The sequence below is a fragment of the Castor canadensis genome, chromosome 5, assembly GCF_047511655.1.
Source record: "Castor canadensis chromosome 5, mCasCan1.hap1v2, whole genome shotgun sequence".
NCBI lineage: Eukaryota > Metazoa > Chordata > Mammalia > Rodentia > Castoridae > Castor > Castor canadensis.
The window spans coordinates 1,566,751-1,584,861 of record NC_133390.1 but is presented as its reverse complement, the minus strand read 5'-3'; the positions used below and the strand labels follow the sequence as shown (position 1 = coordinate 1,584,861).

The 18,111-nt window shown below is 48.9% G+C and overlaps 2 protein-coding genes and 1 long non-coding RNA gene across 6 annotated transcripts in view; 1 reads left to right on the top strand and 2 right to left on the bottom strand.

The window, feature by feature from the left end:
- Ube2g2 (ubiquitin conjugating enzyme E2 G2) overlaps positions 1 to 15,554 on the bottom strand; it is a 37,534-nt gene extending 21,980 nt beyond the window's left edge. Inside the window, exon 1 of one of the 3 annotated variants that reach the window (XM_074072502.1) lies at positions 15,426 to 15,554. Coding sequence is in view for 2 of the 3 variants with exons in the window: in XM_020177209.2 (XP_020032798.1) it covers positions 7,154 to 7,196 (43 nt within the window). In the remaining variant the exon portion in view is untranslated. Of the gene's footprint in view, positions 1 to 6,483; positions 6,792 to 7,153; positions 7,347 to 15,425 lie in introns of those variants that run through there. The other 2 variants (XM_020177209.2, XM_020177210.2) reach the window with 2 other exon arrangements.
- On the top strand, positions 7,891 to 9,956 carry LOC141423174 (uncharacterized). The gene is made up of 2 exons (XR_012447821.1): positions 7,891 to 8,202; positions 8,738 to 9,956. It is a non-coding gene; the product is annotated as an uncharacterized lncRNA (long non-coding RNA).
- On the bottom strand, positions 9,001 to 18,111 carry Sumo3 (small ubiquitin like modifier 3). Of its 2 annotated transcripts, none has more exons than XM_020177212.2 (4): positions 17,973 to 18,111; positions 15,426 to 15,554; positions 11,923 to 11,994; positions 9,001 to 10,316 (listed from the first exon to the last, which is right to left on the bottom strand). In XM_020177212.2, the coding sequence occupies exons 1-4, from the start codon at positions 17,991 to 17,993 to the stop codon at positions 10,206 to 10,208; spliced, it is 333 nt and encodes a 110-aa protein (XP_020032801.1). In that variant the 5' UTR covers positions 17,994 to 18,111; the 3' UTR covers positions 9,001 to 10,205. The 2 variants fall into 2 exon arrangements, with proteins under 2 accessions (XP_020032801.1, XP_073928604.1); XM_074072503.1 differs by lacking the exon at positions 17,973 to 18,111 and adding an exon at positions 17,582 to 17,676.

The following is an 18,111-nucleotide window of genomic DNA, read 5'->3' as shown; positions in this document are numbered from 1 at the left end:
GAGAAGGCGCATAGCCAGTGAGGAGTGAGCACGGTCCTAGGCTTTCTTTGTACCACAGAGGCAATGGTGAAGCAACACTAGGATAGAAAGGAAAAGTTCAGGGGACCAGGAGATCTAATTTAAACACTTAAGATTGACATGCCCAGTAAGTAGGCAAGCAGAAATGACAGGCTGGTGGCTGGGAAACTCAAGGGAAGACTGAGCCTGGAGATGTAAATTGGGAGTTACTTTACAGAGAACACACGTGACTCCTGGCACTGGACAGGAGCCTCTGGAACTGTGTTCTCAGGAACATCAGGACACATGCGATAACATCTTGGATTTCACAATGATTGGGGAATGTTCCTGCAATTTGGTAGGAAGAGGGCAGGAATGCCAATGCCCTGCCATAAACAAGGCCTACTCAGAAAAAAATTATTTCACTCAAAATGCCAACAGCACCTCCTGAAAAACCCTGATCCAAGGAGCAAAGGTTGGAAGACTGCCAAGTGCCGTCACTGAGGATGCAGTGGGAAGATGAGAGACATTAAGGAGAGGCCACTGAATAAGGGTGAACAAGAGCATTGGCCCCAAAGTCAAATACATTAAATATTCCAAGGAGGGAAAAAGCAAACATGAGTGAGGACAAGTACCAGGAAGGCTACCACCCTTGGATTTGGCAAGACACACCTTGACAGTTTCACTTTGTATCTCTTCACAGAAGTGGGTTGGGAGAAGTAACACCGAAACCAACTTATCATGCTTCACAAACCCAATCATCTCAAATCTAGTCCAGCTGTTGCAAGTAAAATTGATCACCCAATTTTAATAAAAAGGTAACAGATTAAGGCAGATGGATGGTAAACTGCTGAGATGTGAATGGGAAAGAGAAAGCACAATGCTGGCAGGAAGCAAAGTAGGGTGCCAAGATCAAAATATAACAGAGTCCTACCAACCATTTTTGTGTGGCCAAAAGAAGGAATTTATACCAAAAACAGTCCGCTTTATTTTTTGTTGGAGTTCCCTTCTGGAACTTCCCTGTAACACCCTCCCTCAGGGAGAGGGAAGGGGTGGTCTAAAATCTGCAGCTCCACACCCACAATTCTAGAGACCCAAGCTGTGTTCAGCAGAGAACTGTCCCACCAGCCTCATTATTCAATAGTGACATCTACTGGTCCAAGAGGAACTACAGTCAAAGAGGGCTTAGGAAAAGGGGAAAAAACGCTTTGTTTTGTTGTTTGTTTTCAACACACACACCATAGTTTCATGTTCACTTATAAAAATAAGTTCCAAAAGAGTCACAGATACTAATTGTTTCAGAAACTTTCAAAGGTCATTAGTTCCTTGCCACTGATTGCTTGAGAATGTTAATTTGCTGAAATTACTTTTCTTACAGGGTGTGGCAGCACACACCTGTAATCCTGGCTTCTCAGGAGGGAGAGTCAGGAGGATCACAAGTTCGAGGACAAAGTTAGGGACACCCTATCTCAAAACCAAAATGTAGACAAAAGGGCTAGGAGTATGGATCAAATGGTAGAATGTTTGCCTACCATGCACAAGGCCCTGGGTTCAATCCCCAGTACATTTCTCCAAGATTTTTTGTTAAAATATAGTGTCTCACAAAGTAGCTACTCACCAAATATGGTGGCTTAAGCCTATGATCCTAACTCAGGAGGCAGGGATGGGTAAGATCACAGTTTGAAGCCAGCCCAGGCAAAGAAGTTCCTGAGATTCTATCCCAAAGTAGGGCTGGAAGTAGCTGGGAGTGGTGGCACACACCTGCCTTCCCACTGATTGCAGCCCAGGCTGTCCTGTACATAAAGTGAGATCCAACATAAAAAGGGTTGGAGTCATGGCTAAAGCCACATAAATCCCTGAGTTCAAACCCCATACTGACAAAAAAAAAAAAAGAAAGTAGCCACCAATGGCTAGAGTAATGGCTCAAGTGGTGGAGTACCTGCCTAGCAAGCTGGAGGCCCTGAGTTCAAAATTTAATACCATCAAAAAGAAAACAAAAGGAATCTAAAAAAAAAAAAAAATTATATTCCTAGCATACATTGCCCAGCTCAGCTGATGCAGAGCAGCTCTCAGTCAGTCCCAGGTTAGGGTCAGCTGTTGATCTGTTGAGGATTTCCTTGCCCTTAATTTTGTGAGACTCCATCTCCCCAGCAGCAAGGTACAAGTGAATGTGCTTCACTGAAGTGATCAGGGAAATTTCAGATCTCTTGAAAGGTAGCCTGTCTTCAGCAGAAGCTGGACAGTGTCATGGAAAATGAATCAGGCACCCACAGTGCAGTGCTGCGTTCTACACACGCTGAACATGGGCAATTTTTCCTCCATGGTGGTTTCTTTACAACCATATTATTTGCAGATGGCAAAGGTCTACTGTATAACAATAACACCACCACAGAGCTGCTTTTTTAAGGGCGGCTGGAAAAAGCAACACTATAAAGGCTACAAAGACAAAAACTGTAGCACATGCGACACACACGGAATTAGGAACAGAGAAAAAACTCCTACAGTCAAGAATAAAAAGACCAACAACCCTATTTAAAATTAAAAAAAAAAAAACACAAATGGCCTACATACATGAAAGGGTGCTCAGACTCATTCCTAAGACGTAAATGAAAGCTACAAGACACTACGCCACACCCACCAAACGGTAAAAATGAAGTGCTGCACACCACTACTCAGGGGACCCTGGGCTGCCGCTGGCAGTGATAAGATGCTGGAGAGCCACACTGAAACCAGTTTGGCAGGACCTAGTAAAGCTGGCTCTGTGAGTGAGTGCTCCACTCCAGATAGGTACCTGCCATCTGTGTACGTGGAGATTCTCAAAAATGTTCACAGCAGCCATACTTATAAACATAAATAATCCTAAATCCTGGAATGGATGGATTTTTGCCCATTCGTAACATGGAATCGACTTGGCAGGGAAATGAACTGCAGCTATGTGAGTCAAGAGAACTGACTCTCAAAAACCATGCTGAGCAAGATTCACCCTTCAGAAAACACTGCTATTTCTAAGTTCACCAACGGGCAAAAGTAAGCCATATGTGTTTATAAAGGGATAAAAAATAATGAAGGAAAGAAAAAGAATGATACACAGAAGTTACAGGGTTAACTCTGGAGGTGGTGGAAGGAGCACAGATGTGCAAGTCACTTGTTCACATCTACTTCACAAGTAGAGAGTTTTACACGTTGGGTTAGTCAGCTTCACATTACTGTAACCAAATACCTGAGACAACCAATCAACTTATAAGCAGGAAAGCTTTATTTTGGCTTGCAGTTTTAAAGGTTCCTGTTGTTTTGGGGCCTGTGGCAAGGCAACACATCTTAGCCATAGTGTGAGGCATGGCCAGAACACAAAGCAGAGAAGGGGCTTGGTGGGAGGTCTCCTGATCACTAAAGGAATGCCCTTGAAGGAAATAAGGGGACTCCAGCACATCCTCTTCCTCTCTCTTTTGCATCCTAGCCATGAGGTAAAGAGCTCTGCTCTGCTTGGTGCTCCCACCATGATGCACCGCCTCACCACAGGCACAAAACCAACAGCTGCACCTGATCATGAGTGGAAATCTCCAAAACTGTCAGTCAAAATAAATCTCCCCCTGGGTGCTCATGGCTCATGCCTCTAATCCTAGCTACTCAGGAAGCAGAGATCATGAAGATTGAGGTTTGAAGCCAGCCTGGGCAAAATAGTTCATGAGACTCTATCTTGAAAACATCCATCAAAAAAAGGCTGGTGGAGTGACTCAAGGTGTAGGTACTGAGTTCAAACCCCAGTACTTCCAAAAAAAAAAAAAAACAGAAAAAATAAATCTCTCCTCTTTATAAGTTGATTATCTCAAGTATTTTGTTACAATAACAGAAAGCAGACACAGATAGATGTACATTATTTAATAGAAACATATGCCTTTTATATGCTTTAACATATACAATATACTTTACAGTAAAAAAAATTTTAAACACTAAGAATGGAAAATGACAAAGAACAATGACAGCAATAAGGACAGATGGAGATGGCATCTCCCTGAAGTGGGGAGGACATAGTGCTAAAGCTGTCCAGGAAGGGAAGTACCTACGACAGAAACAAGCCAGAGGGGCCAGAGATGAGGGAACGAGGAAGAGGTGCAGATAAAGACAGAGGTGGGGGGCGAGGGTAGAGCATGCAGAGCTTTATCAGCCCTCACAGGGCTTTTGCTGTCCTAAGCAGAGAGTAGTGTGAGCTGAGCTGAACCTTCACAGGATGTGTCTGCAATGCTGAGATAAGGGACAAAGTGTGGCAAACGCAGAAGGACAACAAGACACAACTTTGGGCAAGAATCCAAGTCAGGGTGAGAGTGGCTGGGAGCAGCATGGGCAGTGAATGCTGAAGCTCCAATGAATGTGAGGGATTATGTACAAGAAAGGGAGGCGCCAGGATACTCTACATCTTTAGCCTGAACAATTACAACAAGGCTGCTCTCAGTCTCCATGGGGAAGCTCAGGAGCCTAGTTTGGACCTGTTAAGCTTGGGATTCCTATTAGAAACTGTGCTAGGTAAACATTGTTCCCCCCAAATTCAAGTCAATTCAGAATCTATAAATATGACCTTATTTGGAAATGGGGTCTTTGTATATACAATACAGTTAAAATGAGGTCATACTGACCAGGCAGGATCTATACCAAAGACTGGGGTCCTTATTAAGTGGGAAATTTGAACACCAGTACACACAAGGAAGATGCCATAAGAAGGTGGAGGACAGACTGAAGTTACATGGACACAACTAAGGAACACCCAGGATTGCCACAACACCAGAAGCTGAGAGGCACGAGGGTCCCTCCACTGGAACCTGCACAGGGAGCACAACCTGCCCACCCCTGGGTTTTACAGTTCTCTTTCTAGAGCTGTGACAGAATAAATTTCTGTTGTGTTAAGCCCCCTAGTTGGTGACACTTTGTTACAGCAATTCTAGGGCACTCCTACCTACGTCTACCTCACAATCTGAGGAAAAGTTGGATAATGTGTAAAGTGAACACATCAAGAAAGCAGTTTAAAATGAATTATTCTCCTGGCTATCCTTTTATACCTGTTATTCAATTTCCTGTAAAATCTATAAAATCAGGGGATGTAAACAAAACTACATCCAAGGTCCTACCGCCACTAAGTTTCTGCAGTTCTCCAAGTAGTCTCAAGAACAATCAAGTGTGCCTGAACACCTACCAAGTCTACCTGCACTCCATTCCACACACAGGTAGTTCCTGTTAAGTCTATCTTTGCAATGGATGCACTACTTTAAACGCAATGAGGACAAAGCAGATGCTAAGACACAAAAAACAAGAAACTTTAAAAGAAATTTTTATCACAACCAAGATACTGCCCTCACTTTCCGTGTCACTGCAACAACATCACACAAATGTTCTAGTCTTAGAACAATACCCATTGATGAGCTCACAGTTTCTGTGTGTCAGAAGTCTGGACCAGAACTAACCAGCAGCTTCTCCGCTTAGTCTTACAAGGCCAAAATCAAGGTGTGGGCAGGATTGTGGCCCAAGTTCGTTCAGGTTGTTGATACAACTCAGTTCCAAGTGGCTGTAAGACTGAGGTTCCAGGTTCCAGACTGACTGTCAACCTGGGGTCAGCTCATGGCCACCTTTCCCTCTTCAAAGCAGCCACAACAGGTGGAGTCCTCCTCATACTTTGAATCTCTCTGACCACCTCTCATCTGATTTTTGGATCTAGTAAGATTACTGGGTCCACTCACATTATTCAGGATAATGTTCCTCTCTTAAAGTCAGCTGATTATCTCCCAAGAACCCCTCAGCAATTCCAGAAAGTGTTTAGATAAGTTAGGGCACTGGGACCCTGGGGAGACATCTTTAGAGTTCTGCCTCCTATATGTGCTCCAAAATTTAATGTAATAACACGTAAAAACATATAAAACACTTCTATTATACAGCTTTGGAAATCAATAGTCATTTAGGTTTTATTGCTGCAAACTAACAATATAGTTGAAATAATGCATGTAGCTATTGTTTAATTCCCTACACAAGGCCTTCTCTATAAAAACGACAAAATGATACTTCCTCAGTCTACAAACAGGGCTAACAGACCAAGATGCTAAGAAATGGTGGGGTTCACAGTCTGAGCCCCCACCCCAGCCAGGTTTCCATAAGGAGAAGGGTAACAGCCTGCCCCCCATGCCAGACAACTGTTCAGAGTGGACCACTTCTTCCCATTGCCTCCTGAAAGTCGGTTTTTGTTGTTTTGATGGTGCTGGGGTTTGAACTCAAGGCTTTATGCTTGCTAGACAGGCGCTCTACCGCTTGAGCCACACCTCCAGCCCAGAAAGTCGCTCTAAAATACACGTTCCTACTTTGGAGGACCTGCTGGTAAGCAGCATCTGAACGCTTACGTTAATGAGTAATGAGGTGACCTGTGCAAGGCTTTGGTTTGCTCAAGTCAAACATCAAGTGTCACTGAGCAGTGTCCCCAGTTTAGGAAACCGCTGTAGGTATGCTTACCACTTCTCCCAAAACGACCCTCCATTTAATCACACAGTGACAGCAGCTAACCTACAGCAGCTACAAGATCAGGCGTGTCCCTCGGGAGGTGCAGCTGTCATCCTCACGGGCGAGGAGACGGCAGAGGCTGGAGGCCCGGGCAGTGGTCCCAGGCTCTGCTGCTGACCGCACCGAGCCGGCGAGCCGCAGCCGGCTCAAGCACTAACGTCCCCGGTGGCCGCTGCCCGCCCCCCTCCTCCTCCTCCCGGGGAGCCCTGGCACTGACGAAGTTTCCTGGACGCCTCGGTGTGACGGTGACAAGGGTGGGCACGCCTTCCACCCTCGGCTCGTCCCGGAGCCCGCCCCTTAACATGCGGGCCGCGCCTGGCCTCCCCGCGCCGCCGAGCTCCGCGGCCCTCCAGCGGAAACACGGAAACTGTCCACAAAGCAGCGGGACACTTGACCCAGCATCCTAAACCCACTGAGCGCCGGCGTCATCTATCTCTGAAGCCCTCTCGCTAGCTCGCAAAGAGCGCGGGGCACGCGCCGTCCATCAAGACTCACAGCGGCCGTGACACTCACGCCGCACCTCTCGAGCACCGTGTGACTCAGGGGGTTCGAGGAGCCGCGCGGCGGAGGGTGGGGAGGGCAGTGGACAGCAGAACCTCGCTGCCCGGGGTCCCGGACTCACGTTTGTACTCAGCCATCAGCCTCTTGAGCGCTGTCCCCGCCATGTCCGGCAGCAGCTGAGCTCAGTGCCCTGGCTTCATCCGCGCCGGTCCCGCCCGCCTACCCCGACGCTGAGAACTGCTTCCGGGTCGCCGTAGCGGGCCAGAAGCGCTTCCGGGGCGTAGCGCAACGCGCACGCGCGGCTCACGTGGCACGCCGACGGGGGCTAGAGACAGCGAACAGATAGCGTCCTTCGGGCGCGCCGGAGTCTGGTCCGGCTGTAGCCAGTAGTCAGCCAGCCGGTCCCCGGGGCCTCAGCGCCTCACGGCCGTTCAGCGCGGACTCAGCAGTAGCTGTGCTGTGCTGTGCTGTGTCGTGTCGCTCGCCGGCGCCCTCTACAGCTCACCCTCCTTATCCGTCTCCTCTACCCGGAGCGCCTCCCGAGCGAGGGCCAGGGGTCCGCGCCTACTTCCGGACTGCGCCTGGACGCGGCCCGCTGAGGGCGGAAGTGCGTGACCTCGGGCGCTGTAAGAATGGCCGGGCTTTGGTTTGCGCAGGGAGGCAGGAGGTCCGGACCATCCTCATCTGGATGCCGGCGGCTTCCGCACGCCGTTTCCTACTCGTGGAACCCCGCGTTCTCCTGTCACCTTCAGAAATGTGGTTTACGCCGATCGAGATGACTTCAGGCCTCATGCAACAGCCTCAGACCTGCAGAGACCGGAGCTCCCTCACACATTCTCCTGAGCTGCTGTTCACTTCCGTATTTTGAGCATCCTGCACTTGTGACAACTCGACATGAGTCACTTGGTTCAGCTTCAGCGCTCTGAGTAGTAGGTGTGTGACAGTGGCTTTCCTGAGACGTGCAGAGTAAGATGAGTTGACTTCAGCCTGGCAGAAGTTCTGAAGCATGAGGACCAGCATAGGTGGGCAGCGCCGTGCTGGGGCTCAGGGGCTCCCAAGGCTTCAACTTCAGGGCTCAACCAGGGAACGTTCTGACTGAGGCCCTGGGCACAGATGAGGGAGTAAGGAGGCCTACCCTCCTGAGGCACCCACTGAACCCAAAGATTTGAGGTATTAGGTTCATGTAATTTAATACTTTTAAAAATAGTAATACCAACAGATTATTCCAAATTCACTTGCACAAGTTTCAAGGGTGAAGGACATCCTGCTGTTGGGTGTTGTGGGGGACATGCAAAGTTCTAACGTATCCAGATGACTATGCAGCTAACCCAAGGCACCTGACTATGAAAAAACTCCCTCTGCTTAGGGACTCATGCTGGATTTTAACCACCACTCCTACCCCTCCACCCCAACCATTTTAGGGGGTCTGACAAATGGCTGTCTCCTCACTGCTTTAATCCACATACTGCTGCTGAATCAAATGCTCTGTCACCTTGTGCTTATTCAGCTGATGGACTGCCCCCATCATCAACCCTAGTTTTGTCTCATAGACTTCTCGAAATCAAATTATTAGTTCATTTTCAAAGCAGGTAAGGAATAGGCTGTCGACTGCATAAAGAAAAACTAGAATATTTTCAAAGAGCAAAAAAGTTGAGCTGCCCCAGACTAACATGCTGCCTCCAAAATTCACCTTGTCTTTACACAGGAAACCCAGGAGAGGAAAGAGAAGTGGTGTCATGTTCGGGTTCAGGTCAGCAGGTGATAGGACGGCTCTGTGAGGGCAGCAGAAGCTGGCCCCACACAGGTGAAACACTGCAGAGGGAACAGAGCCACGGGGTATATGGCCTTCCAGCGACTCACTTCTACATCAGTTTCTAAGTGGCCTCACCAATGGTCAGTACAAACACTGAGCTGTGACGTCTGCCCCAACCTCCAAATGCAGTATTAAATACAAGCCAAGAGACAGAATACCAAACTATATTTACTGTTTACAGTAGTAAAGGACAACAAACAATGTACAAATTGGTGAATGAGCACAATAGAGCCAACAAACATCCCACCTGAGCCACACAGCAAAACAAAGGAAACATTTTCTGCAAGGTTTCAAGCAAGCAAGAAATGGTGGGTCATTATCAGGTGACTATAAAAGGCAGAGAATGGCCATTAAGCAGCAATGAATCCTTACAGGACAATAGGCAAAACTCTGAACATTTTAATTGGTATAGATCCCAAAATATCTCACAGAACTGAAGTCACCATACTAAAGCATAACTTCAATACGTATTTGGAACGCAGAGGAGCACAAATCCATGAGAAGAGCATGAAGTCACCTTTCCGTGGGTTTCTTTTGCAACCACACTTTGAAGTAGCTCTTTTACACAAAAACAAAACTGCAAATTCAACAACACTTAATCTTACTTTTTTATAGAGATCATAATTGTTCATCAGAAGAAATACTAGAAGAAATCTGAGGCCCTCAGTACAATTACCAAATGAGAAATGTGGTAATTACTTTCTTCCATGTTATGAAAAGGGATAAAGCTGAGATTTGGTGTGCAAATCACTATCCAAGTACCCACCCCCCCACATACTAAGGAGAGGATGGTACCCTGGGCCTTGGGTCCTGGGAAACTCGCTCCAAAGCAGGAGTATCCAGGCCTTGTTACTGAAGGACCTGTTTTTACCTTCAAAGAAACATCTGGTGTTTTCCCTTTAACTTTACCATATACTTGACAAAGCTTAAATTTGCAATATTTAGCATTTTAACATCCTGTGTCTTTAACAAATATTAAATTGGAATTCTGCCCCCCCCACACAGCTGTCCCACAGACATGCCCACTGGTGAACACGGGCTCTCTCTCTGATTAGGACAGTACCCAGGGTTAGAGCCTGGCCATAGAATGAGAGCCAACATTCAGTCCCAATTTTGAGGGAAAAAATTATCTGGGAGAAGAAGGGAACAAAATGAAAACAAAACAAACCCAAAACCTCACAACTCATTTCACCTAAACGAAGAAAACAATCTGATTGGCCCGACTTAAGCTGCAGCCCCATCCCTGCAGAGACAGTTTTGAGTTGTCCTCAAAGTGCTTCAGAGAGAGGAGAATCATTTCAGTGACTGTCCTTGGCTCCTGCAGACTCTTCTGTGTTTGGTATGGTCACACGCTCACCATTCAATAGCAAATGCAGGGACGATGGGAGGGTGTGCAGACGGTCCCTTGGGAAGCTGTGCCTCCTGTCTGCTGTTGGAACACATCAATGGTATCCTCGTCTTCCATCTCCAGCTGTCATGGTTGCCACAGCAAGCCCAGTGAGAGGGGACAGGAAATGTCAGAGGAAGGGAAAATGCACCCATACAATGCTCCCTGAGCTACTTCCCCTACACTAGAGACATGGCCTGGCCAATCCCACCCTGAGTCACAACTACTTAGCCACCTAATTTCCCCTAACAATATTCACAAAAGAATATTCATAGCTAAAAACTTCAACTAATAGAAAAACTAAGAGTCATTATAAAACAGATTGAAATTTTTGTTTGTAATGGAACTTTACAAAATCAGATTCCAGTGAAGAGCATCTGATTGGTGGCATGGAGTCTTCAGGACCCACAGGAGTCATTCACTTGATACCAGGTACAGTGGGTCACACTACAAAATCCAGAGCCAACAAGACTCCTGAAGAAGGGTCCATAATATAAGGGATCCACTTAAGACGGGGATCCATTGCTGGCCCTTTTCCCCTTCAGAAACAGGACAGAGGTAGGGCAAACCTTTCCTGCTTTCTTCTGACACAGCAGGTAAAAAAAGCATCCTCCCGACTTTTTCTTGTTCTCTGGGCAAAAAATAGCTTCTACAAATCCCAGAGACCAAGGAAACCAGAAGTGGGAATGCCTGCAGAAGTCTCTTCCAGACCCTGCTGTGTACACTCTGGGGGTGGGACAGGCTGACACCAATGAGCCTTCCTCCCAAGCAGCTCCTCCCTGCTGCGCTGGGAGCTTGCCTTCCAGCTCTGAGCTTGAACCCCATCATCCCAACAAACCTTTCCCACTCTCTTCCCTCCTTTGGATGTCCTCTTAGAGGTGTCTGATTTCCTAAAGTGCCTAGAAATTAGGTATTTATTGCAAAAATGTTTTCAATATTCAAGATAGTAAACACTTTACAAAAATATTTTCACATAAAACATTCCAGCTATTCTCACCACCTTATAAGGGAAGAAAAAAAAAATAAGTGTTATCTCCATTTTACAGACAGACAAAACTGAGACTCTGAAAGATTAAGCAATTGAGATCACAAGGCTATCAGGTGACAATGACAAGATGCCAATTGAACTTAAGTTCCAAGAGCTTCTGAGTCTGAAGCTCTCTGCACTAGTGTGACACACTAACATGAGGTGTGGCGTCTAGGGTATTTCTGTGTGTGGAGTGTCTGTTCTCAAGACTATAACCAGTCTATGTAACATCCCCCCACCCACATCCCCTGTGCACAGTGCTCACAGGGCACAAGAATGCAGCCTGGAATCTAGCTACAAATGAACAACAACTGCAAATTCAGAGTCCAGACATCTAGAGGGAGAGGGTTTCTGCCCAGCCTCTGCTTGTGGACTTGTGGGCAATCCCCAGTTAATGACTCTGAATTCCCTGGGAGCACAGGCCCAAATATCAGACTCCCCTCTCCAAACAGCAAAGATTATGTCTGACAATGCACCTTTTTGTCATTTGGACAGCTTAATCTCAAAATACCAAAGTTTAAAAATCTAGTAATTAAAATCATTAAGGAAATTTAAGGCATTCTCTATGTGCATGCATTGAAAAATCCTCAAATAAAGAGTATTCCAAATGGCAGCTGCTAACGTGCAAATCAGGAGTAGCCTCTAGGCAGAGCGGCCTCATACCTGTGCGGGAGTGTCTGTTTCATTAATTGGCTGCCCGTCAAACCTGAATCTGATCTGTCTCATAGACAAGCCCTGTAAAGAGAGGCGATTAGCGTTGAATGGTCTGGATAACACAGCTTAATTCAATAAATGAAGGATTTACGTCAAAATATCAAAACTCAGTACACACATTTATGATCCCGTTGAAATATCTCCTGGTGGCCCACGATCTAGTTCCTAGGCTGCCCCAAACTGACACAGTCAGCATTCAATTTTCTGACATCTCATCCTGGCACCTAACCTGCCTTGATTCCGCTCTTGTTTCCTCCCATAAGCCAAGCAGAACTTTTATGATGCTGGCACTGCCATTTCCCCTTGGAAAGTTCCCAGAGAGAAACAGGTCAGGTGACAATAAGCGGCAGGCTTGGGAAAGCCGTAAGGACAGCAAGAAGAGGCGTTTTCCATCCAAAAAGGAGGGCAGCAGCCTGTGCACATCCCAAGGGAACAGAGTCACTCCATTTAACCAGCAGCCCTGCTTTCCCAGAAGCAGGACAGACAGGACTGCAACTGCCATCTGCTCCCTGCAGAAGCCTCCCTGAAATGACAAAGAAATGAAAGGTACCATCCCCAAGGACAAAGAACAGAGGAGGAGGAGCCAGCAGGCAAGGCTGTAGCTGCTGGCTGGTCACTGAGAGCAACAAGGCCATTGCCACTGCTGGCCTGAGGACACTGGCCCTTGAGCATTGGAGTGGGACCAAAAGTAACAGGCCCTAGAGGTGGAAGGCCAGTGAGGCAGGGACATGGCATGTGGCAGAACATGAACAGCTGATTCAACGTGTACATCCAGACCCCCAGGTCAGGCCCCCCACACCCCTAAAAGACCAGGCAACGATCCCTTCCACAGCAACAAACAAGACATCTATGTTCTGGAAGCATAAACTCAGGCCTCTGGCCCAGAACACTGGGGACAAGTGGCTAGCCAGAACAGACAAGTAAAAGCCAGCACTCCCGCTGCACCAGGGAACCCAAAGTGGCACCCACTCCCAGGACTTAGCATCTGGTCCCTTCAGAACCACCAATCCCAGCAGGCCACACTATGGATGTGTGGCTCCTGCCACACCCACCCTCACACAGCACTTTTCATCAGAGAGTCACTGCTTCATCCTTAAATAGCAGAAATCAAGGATCAGAGGACATGTAAGGAAAGACTCAAATATGTGAGATCCCCAAAGGAGAAAAGAAACACAGGTGCTTAAAGCAATTAGGGAAGTAAAATAAATAAATACTATATCCAGAAAACAGTAAGTTACTCTACTGGAAAAACAAAGAACTTTTGGAAATGAAAAATCATGGCAGAATAAGAATAGCATAAAGTGAAGGCTGGGCACAATGGCTCACACCTGTAATCCAGCTGCTCAGGAGGTGGAGATCAGGAGGACTGTGGGTCAAAACCAGCCCTGCCAACAAGTTAGTGAGACCTCATCTCAGGAAAAAAGCTGGGCGTGACGGCTCATACCTGCCATTCCAGCAACATGGGAAGTGCAGGAAGGAGGACTGCCCTGGACATAAAGTGGGAGACCCTATCTGAAAAATAGTAAAAAACAGAAAAAGGCTGGGATGGGTCTCAGGTGGTGAGCACCTAGCAAGCACAAAGTCCTGAATTCAAAACCCAAGTACCACCACCACCCCCTAAAAAAGGGACCACCAACAACTGTAAAACCCAAACAAAGCAGGATAAAAATTACCAAATGCAAACCTGGAAGAGAGCTGACTATAGAAGAACTAGGAATTCCAAACAGGAAACAGGGACTACAGACAGACACAGATTATTAAGGACTAACAGTCATTTTTCCAAACTAAAAAGTTTCCAGACAGAAACCCTGAGAAAGGAGATAAGTTACCTACCCCAGAGCACCTGGCCTGAAATCTCACAATACAGAAGATGGCTTCAAAAGCTTCAGAAAAAAACCCAGTGACGTGCAAAGAACAGAAACCAGAGTGTCACTGGGCTTTTCATACAGCACTGGAGGCTAAAAGAAAATGACGCAGTAACTTCCAAAGGTGAATTTCAACGTCACACGCAGCCTAACAGTCAAGTGTGAAAGGTTTGTGAAAAGCAGAAGTCCCTTCCGACTAGAGGCGAAAGGCTATGCTCCACAGAGAAGGGGAAGATGAATCCAGAGATACACAAGAGGGAGGCCAAGGAAGTTTCTACAATGAGTGACAAGAAGCTGTGCAGCTGGCCTCTCCTCCAAAGCAGCAGCCCAGGTGGGGCTGCCAGGGGGACCAGCCTGGTGGATGACCTCATATGCCTGCCCATATTGGGGGTCTCAGCACAGTGGAGAACGTGGCTGACTAAGTAATCATGAGTACCCAGAAACAGACACAAACACTACCACAATGTGCGACATGGAGGAGGAGAGTGCACGCAGCACTGGCGCAGCCCTGGTGACAGAGCACAGCATGCTGCTGACTCATCAGGGAGGGCACAGAAGAGATGTGGTGAGTGTAGGAAAGCTCTATCCCACCTTCCACAGATGGGAACAGCATCTAAGGGCAAAGCCCGAGGGAGGACAAGAATGCAGTAACCCAAAAGGGTGACAGTGACGGCCCTCCCAGCGGCAGGGCTTAGAAAGTGGGGAGGAAAAGCAAAAGGTAAGCTATATATGTACCTGTTTTGCAGAATTTCATAATTAAAATGTTCAAAGACAGGAACTATCAAAGCCAAGAGAACAAATAAAAAGGGAACAAACCACTAAGTTTTAAAGCAGCCTCACAAGATCTTAAGATACCAATGCCCAGCTAAGGGACAGGGCTCCCTGCCAGAGCCACCTGATGGCAAGGCTGGAGCAAGACCTGGCACAGAGAGCCTGGGCAGCTCCAAGCAAGAGGGAAACCAAAGGGTTTCCATGTGGACTGGAGAGCCACCCACTTGCCAAGAGAGCTCCATGTGGAGCTTGACAGCAACACAGATGGAGACCAAGCTAGTGTTCCCAAGGACACTAGTTAACAATGACAACTGGAAGTAACCAATCTAACTGCAATGAAGGATGCAAGTCAATCAGCTTACTACTTTGAAACCTGATCAAGTGGTTTCTTCTGTACTAAACAAAAAACAAATCAGGGATGATGCAGCATCTCTACAGGTGAATTCCAGTAAAAGGCTTAAGAAGGGGTTGGAGTGCCCCACCAGTGACCTAAGCCCTGATCCCCAGTGGCTGTCAGCACTAGAGGGCACTAAGGACTCCGTGCTGGCCGACTGGGATCACACCATCACCATGAAAGTGTCTGGGCAGGAAAACACCCACACCTGAAGCTGATCAAGCCCAAGCTCCACCTGTCATTTGTCAGCTCACAAGGAGAAGAAACTCTTTAAGGGACACTTAGGAACACAATCTGCAAGACCCAGCAGAGGGCAAGGGTACAAAACAAAACAGTCACCCCCTGCTGCCCTCCTTGCATGGAGGGAGGGTCCCCAGTCCAGCGGGGCCCGCGCCCTGGCCCCAGCTCTGGCCAGGCCGCACCTGCCTCTCACAGTAGGCCTTCATCAGCTTGCTCAGTGGGGTGTGCCTCTTGATCTTGAACTGCACCACCGAGCCGTCCTGCCCTGCCACCTTCAGGTTGATATGGTCGTTCTCTGTCTTCACTCCCTCCTGCAAGACAGGAAATGGCTTCAAGAGCCTGCCTCAAAATGACCATGATTTTAAAGGGCAAGGCTTTAGGTAGTAGTTTTGTGTTTAAGTCATTAAAACCAATCTAATTCTTGGGGCTGGGAGTGTGGCTTTTGCAAGCCCAGTGCATTTACAAGGCCCAGTACCACCCAAAAAAAAAAAAAAAAAAACCCAACTCTTAAAATTCTCCAGGAATTCAGTTGCTCATGTGATGTTTTATTTTTACACAGAGCTTATTTTTAACTTTCACTTGTGAAGCATCCAAGTGTGAGGATGAGCAGTGCAAAGCTAGAGTCCTCACAGACTGGCAATTCAAAGAAAAATCTGTTTAATAAATCTGGGGGGGTGGGGGGGAATCAGAGAAAATCCATCTTTGTTTTAAAATTACCCATGCAGCTAGTAAAAACACACATTCACAGGTTACATATGATTGTATGTGACTGGTAAAAATAAGTGAACATAGAACAAAACAGTGCAGGACCTCCCAGGGAGCCTGGCCTCAGGCACTGGAGGCTGCAAGATGTCCAGCACCCACCTTACTGGAGTCTCTAGTTTGAACAGGGCTATTTTGGGTCTGGGGTATAACTCTGAGGCACAGCGTGTACCTAGTGTGCACAGACCTTAGGTTCCACCCCAGCAAAAAGAAAAAAGTCCTGTCTGATGACAGCCTTTCCTAGTGTTTTATTTTTATGTAATTCAGTGTTCATGGCACACTGAAGTGCTGAACAAAGGCATAGTCGGGTTTCTTGTTGCCTGGAAACACTGTGAAGTGAACAAAGTCTATGTGAAGGGCACTAAGCCAGCATCAAAGCCCACAATCAGCAAGGAAGTGGAGTCCCAGACTGCTCTGTTTGCCCAAGTGTGCCAGGCTCACCGATGTGCCACTCTGGCCACCTGGCACCATTCGGGAAGAAAGGAGTCTGTGGGAGTGGTTTATTTTTTAACAAAACAAGGATCCTGTGGTCCACCCAAAGTCCCAGCCTGCAGTGTGGCACTTCTCCCCAGCTCATCTCACCCTGCAGCCCCAGGGGAGCCGATGCCCTCAGGAGCCATGCTCCATGACACAGTCTACATTCCTTGATGTTGGCTGCTCCTTCCCTTGGGGGAAAGAAGACTTGGATGTGAAAAAGGGGAGCAGAGTGAGGAGGCCACCGTGGATGAGCCACATAACTGCCCATGCATGGGTCCTGGAGGTCTTGGGGAAGAGGACAGCTCTGTCCAGGGAGCCAGGTGGCATGTGAAACAGCCCCAGGTGGGAGGCTCCAGCAAGGGCCTGAAGATGCACATCAGCAGTCACCACCCCTCCAGTGCAGGCCCTGTGGCATCCCCCGACCCCCACAGGATACCAGGGGCTGGGGTGCTCAGCAGTAGAGCATTGGCCTGGCAAGCACAAGGCCCAGGTTCTATCCCTAGTCCGTACCCTGCCCACCCAAAAAAGCCCAGGAATCCACCCATGCTCAGCTACCAGGGAAGGCAGAAGCTGTCTCCCCAGCACCCTGCCCTCAGTCCGCGGCCAGCAGAAAGCCAGGGTCTGCTCCACACGGAGGGAGGTGTGCGAACAGGCCTGCGGGACAGCACCCATTTGGTCACCTTTGGAATTACAGCACTGAACCAGGCCATGCGGGTGACCCTATCGCGTCTTACTACATTTACTTCACCAAGAGGAAGGCACCTGCAAAGCACAAGGAAAGGGTGTGTGTCTGGCCCCGGTCTCACAGGTGCTCATTCGGCCACCCCGGTTGGGGCAGGGGACACGGGCTGGGCTGGAGTTAAGGGCAGGGGCAGCGCCCCCCTGCACGCGGACGGAGGGTCCTGGGGCTGGACGTCTTCTCACCCCGGGGGCCGCGGCTTTCCATCGGCCGCCCCGCGGTGAGCAGGGGTCCGTCATCTGAACGCGGAGGGACCAGGGTGGCGGCAGGGACAGGCCCAGTGGCGCAGAGACATGGGTTAAGGCTGACCCCACAGGGCAGACGGAAGGCAGAAACGCTGATTAAGTAGGAGCAGGCGACCTGGGCTTTCCAGGGACTGATGGCCGGCCGGCGTGAGGGGCGTGCGCCCCGGGACCGCGACGGGACTGCCATGGCGGGAACGAGCGTGCGGCGGCACAGGCGCGGGCTGGAGGAGCCCGTGGGTGACGCAGGAGGGGGAGGGGCCAGGGGCGGGGCTTCGGGTCGCTGGGGGCGGGGCGGGGCTGGAGGCGTGTCCCGGGGCGGGGCCTGGCGGGGGCGGGGCAAGCGGCGCCAGGGATGGGGGAGGGGCGCGGGCGCCGCGGGGGGAGGGGGCCGTGTCTGGCCGGGCGCGGTCCCGGTGGCGCCGTGCCTTGGCTTGGGGTCCAGGCCCGGATCTTGTCCGCAGCCTTCGGCGACGGCGCTGAGGGCGGGCGAGCGGGCCCAGGCTTACCTTGGGCTTCTCCTCGGACATGGCTGCGCGGTGGCGGTGAGATGAGCGGCGGGAACAGGCGGCGCCGGAGCGGCCGAGTCACGCTCTCCGCCCCACCGCAACTGCTCTCGGGGCCGCGCTTTATCCCCAAATCCCTACG

Bases quoted from the DNA above. Each gene is read 5' to 3' on its own strand.
- Sumo3 (XM_074072503.1), bottom strand. From the start codon at position 17,653: ATGGCAGTCCCGTCGCGGTCCCGGGGCGCACGCCCCTCACGCCGGCCG. The intron at 15,555-17,581 runs GTCGCCTGCTCC...CCTGTCTTGCAG, and splicing joins TCAGTCCCTGGAAAGCCCAG to GAGGGAGTGAAGACAGAGAA. The intron at 10,317-11,922 runs GTATGAGGCCGC...CAACCATGACAG, and splicing joins AAACAGACACTCCCGCACAG to CTGGAGATGGAAGACGAGGA.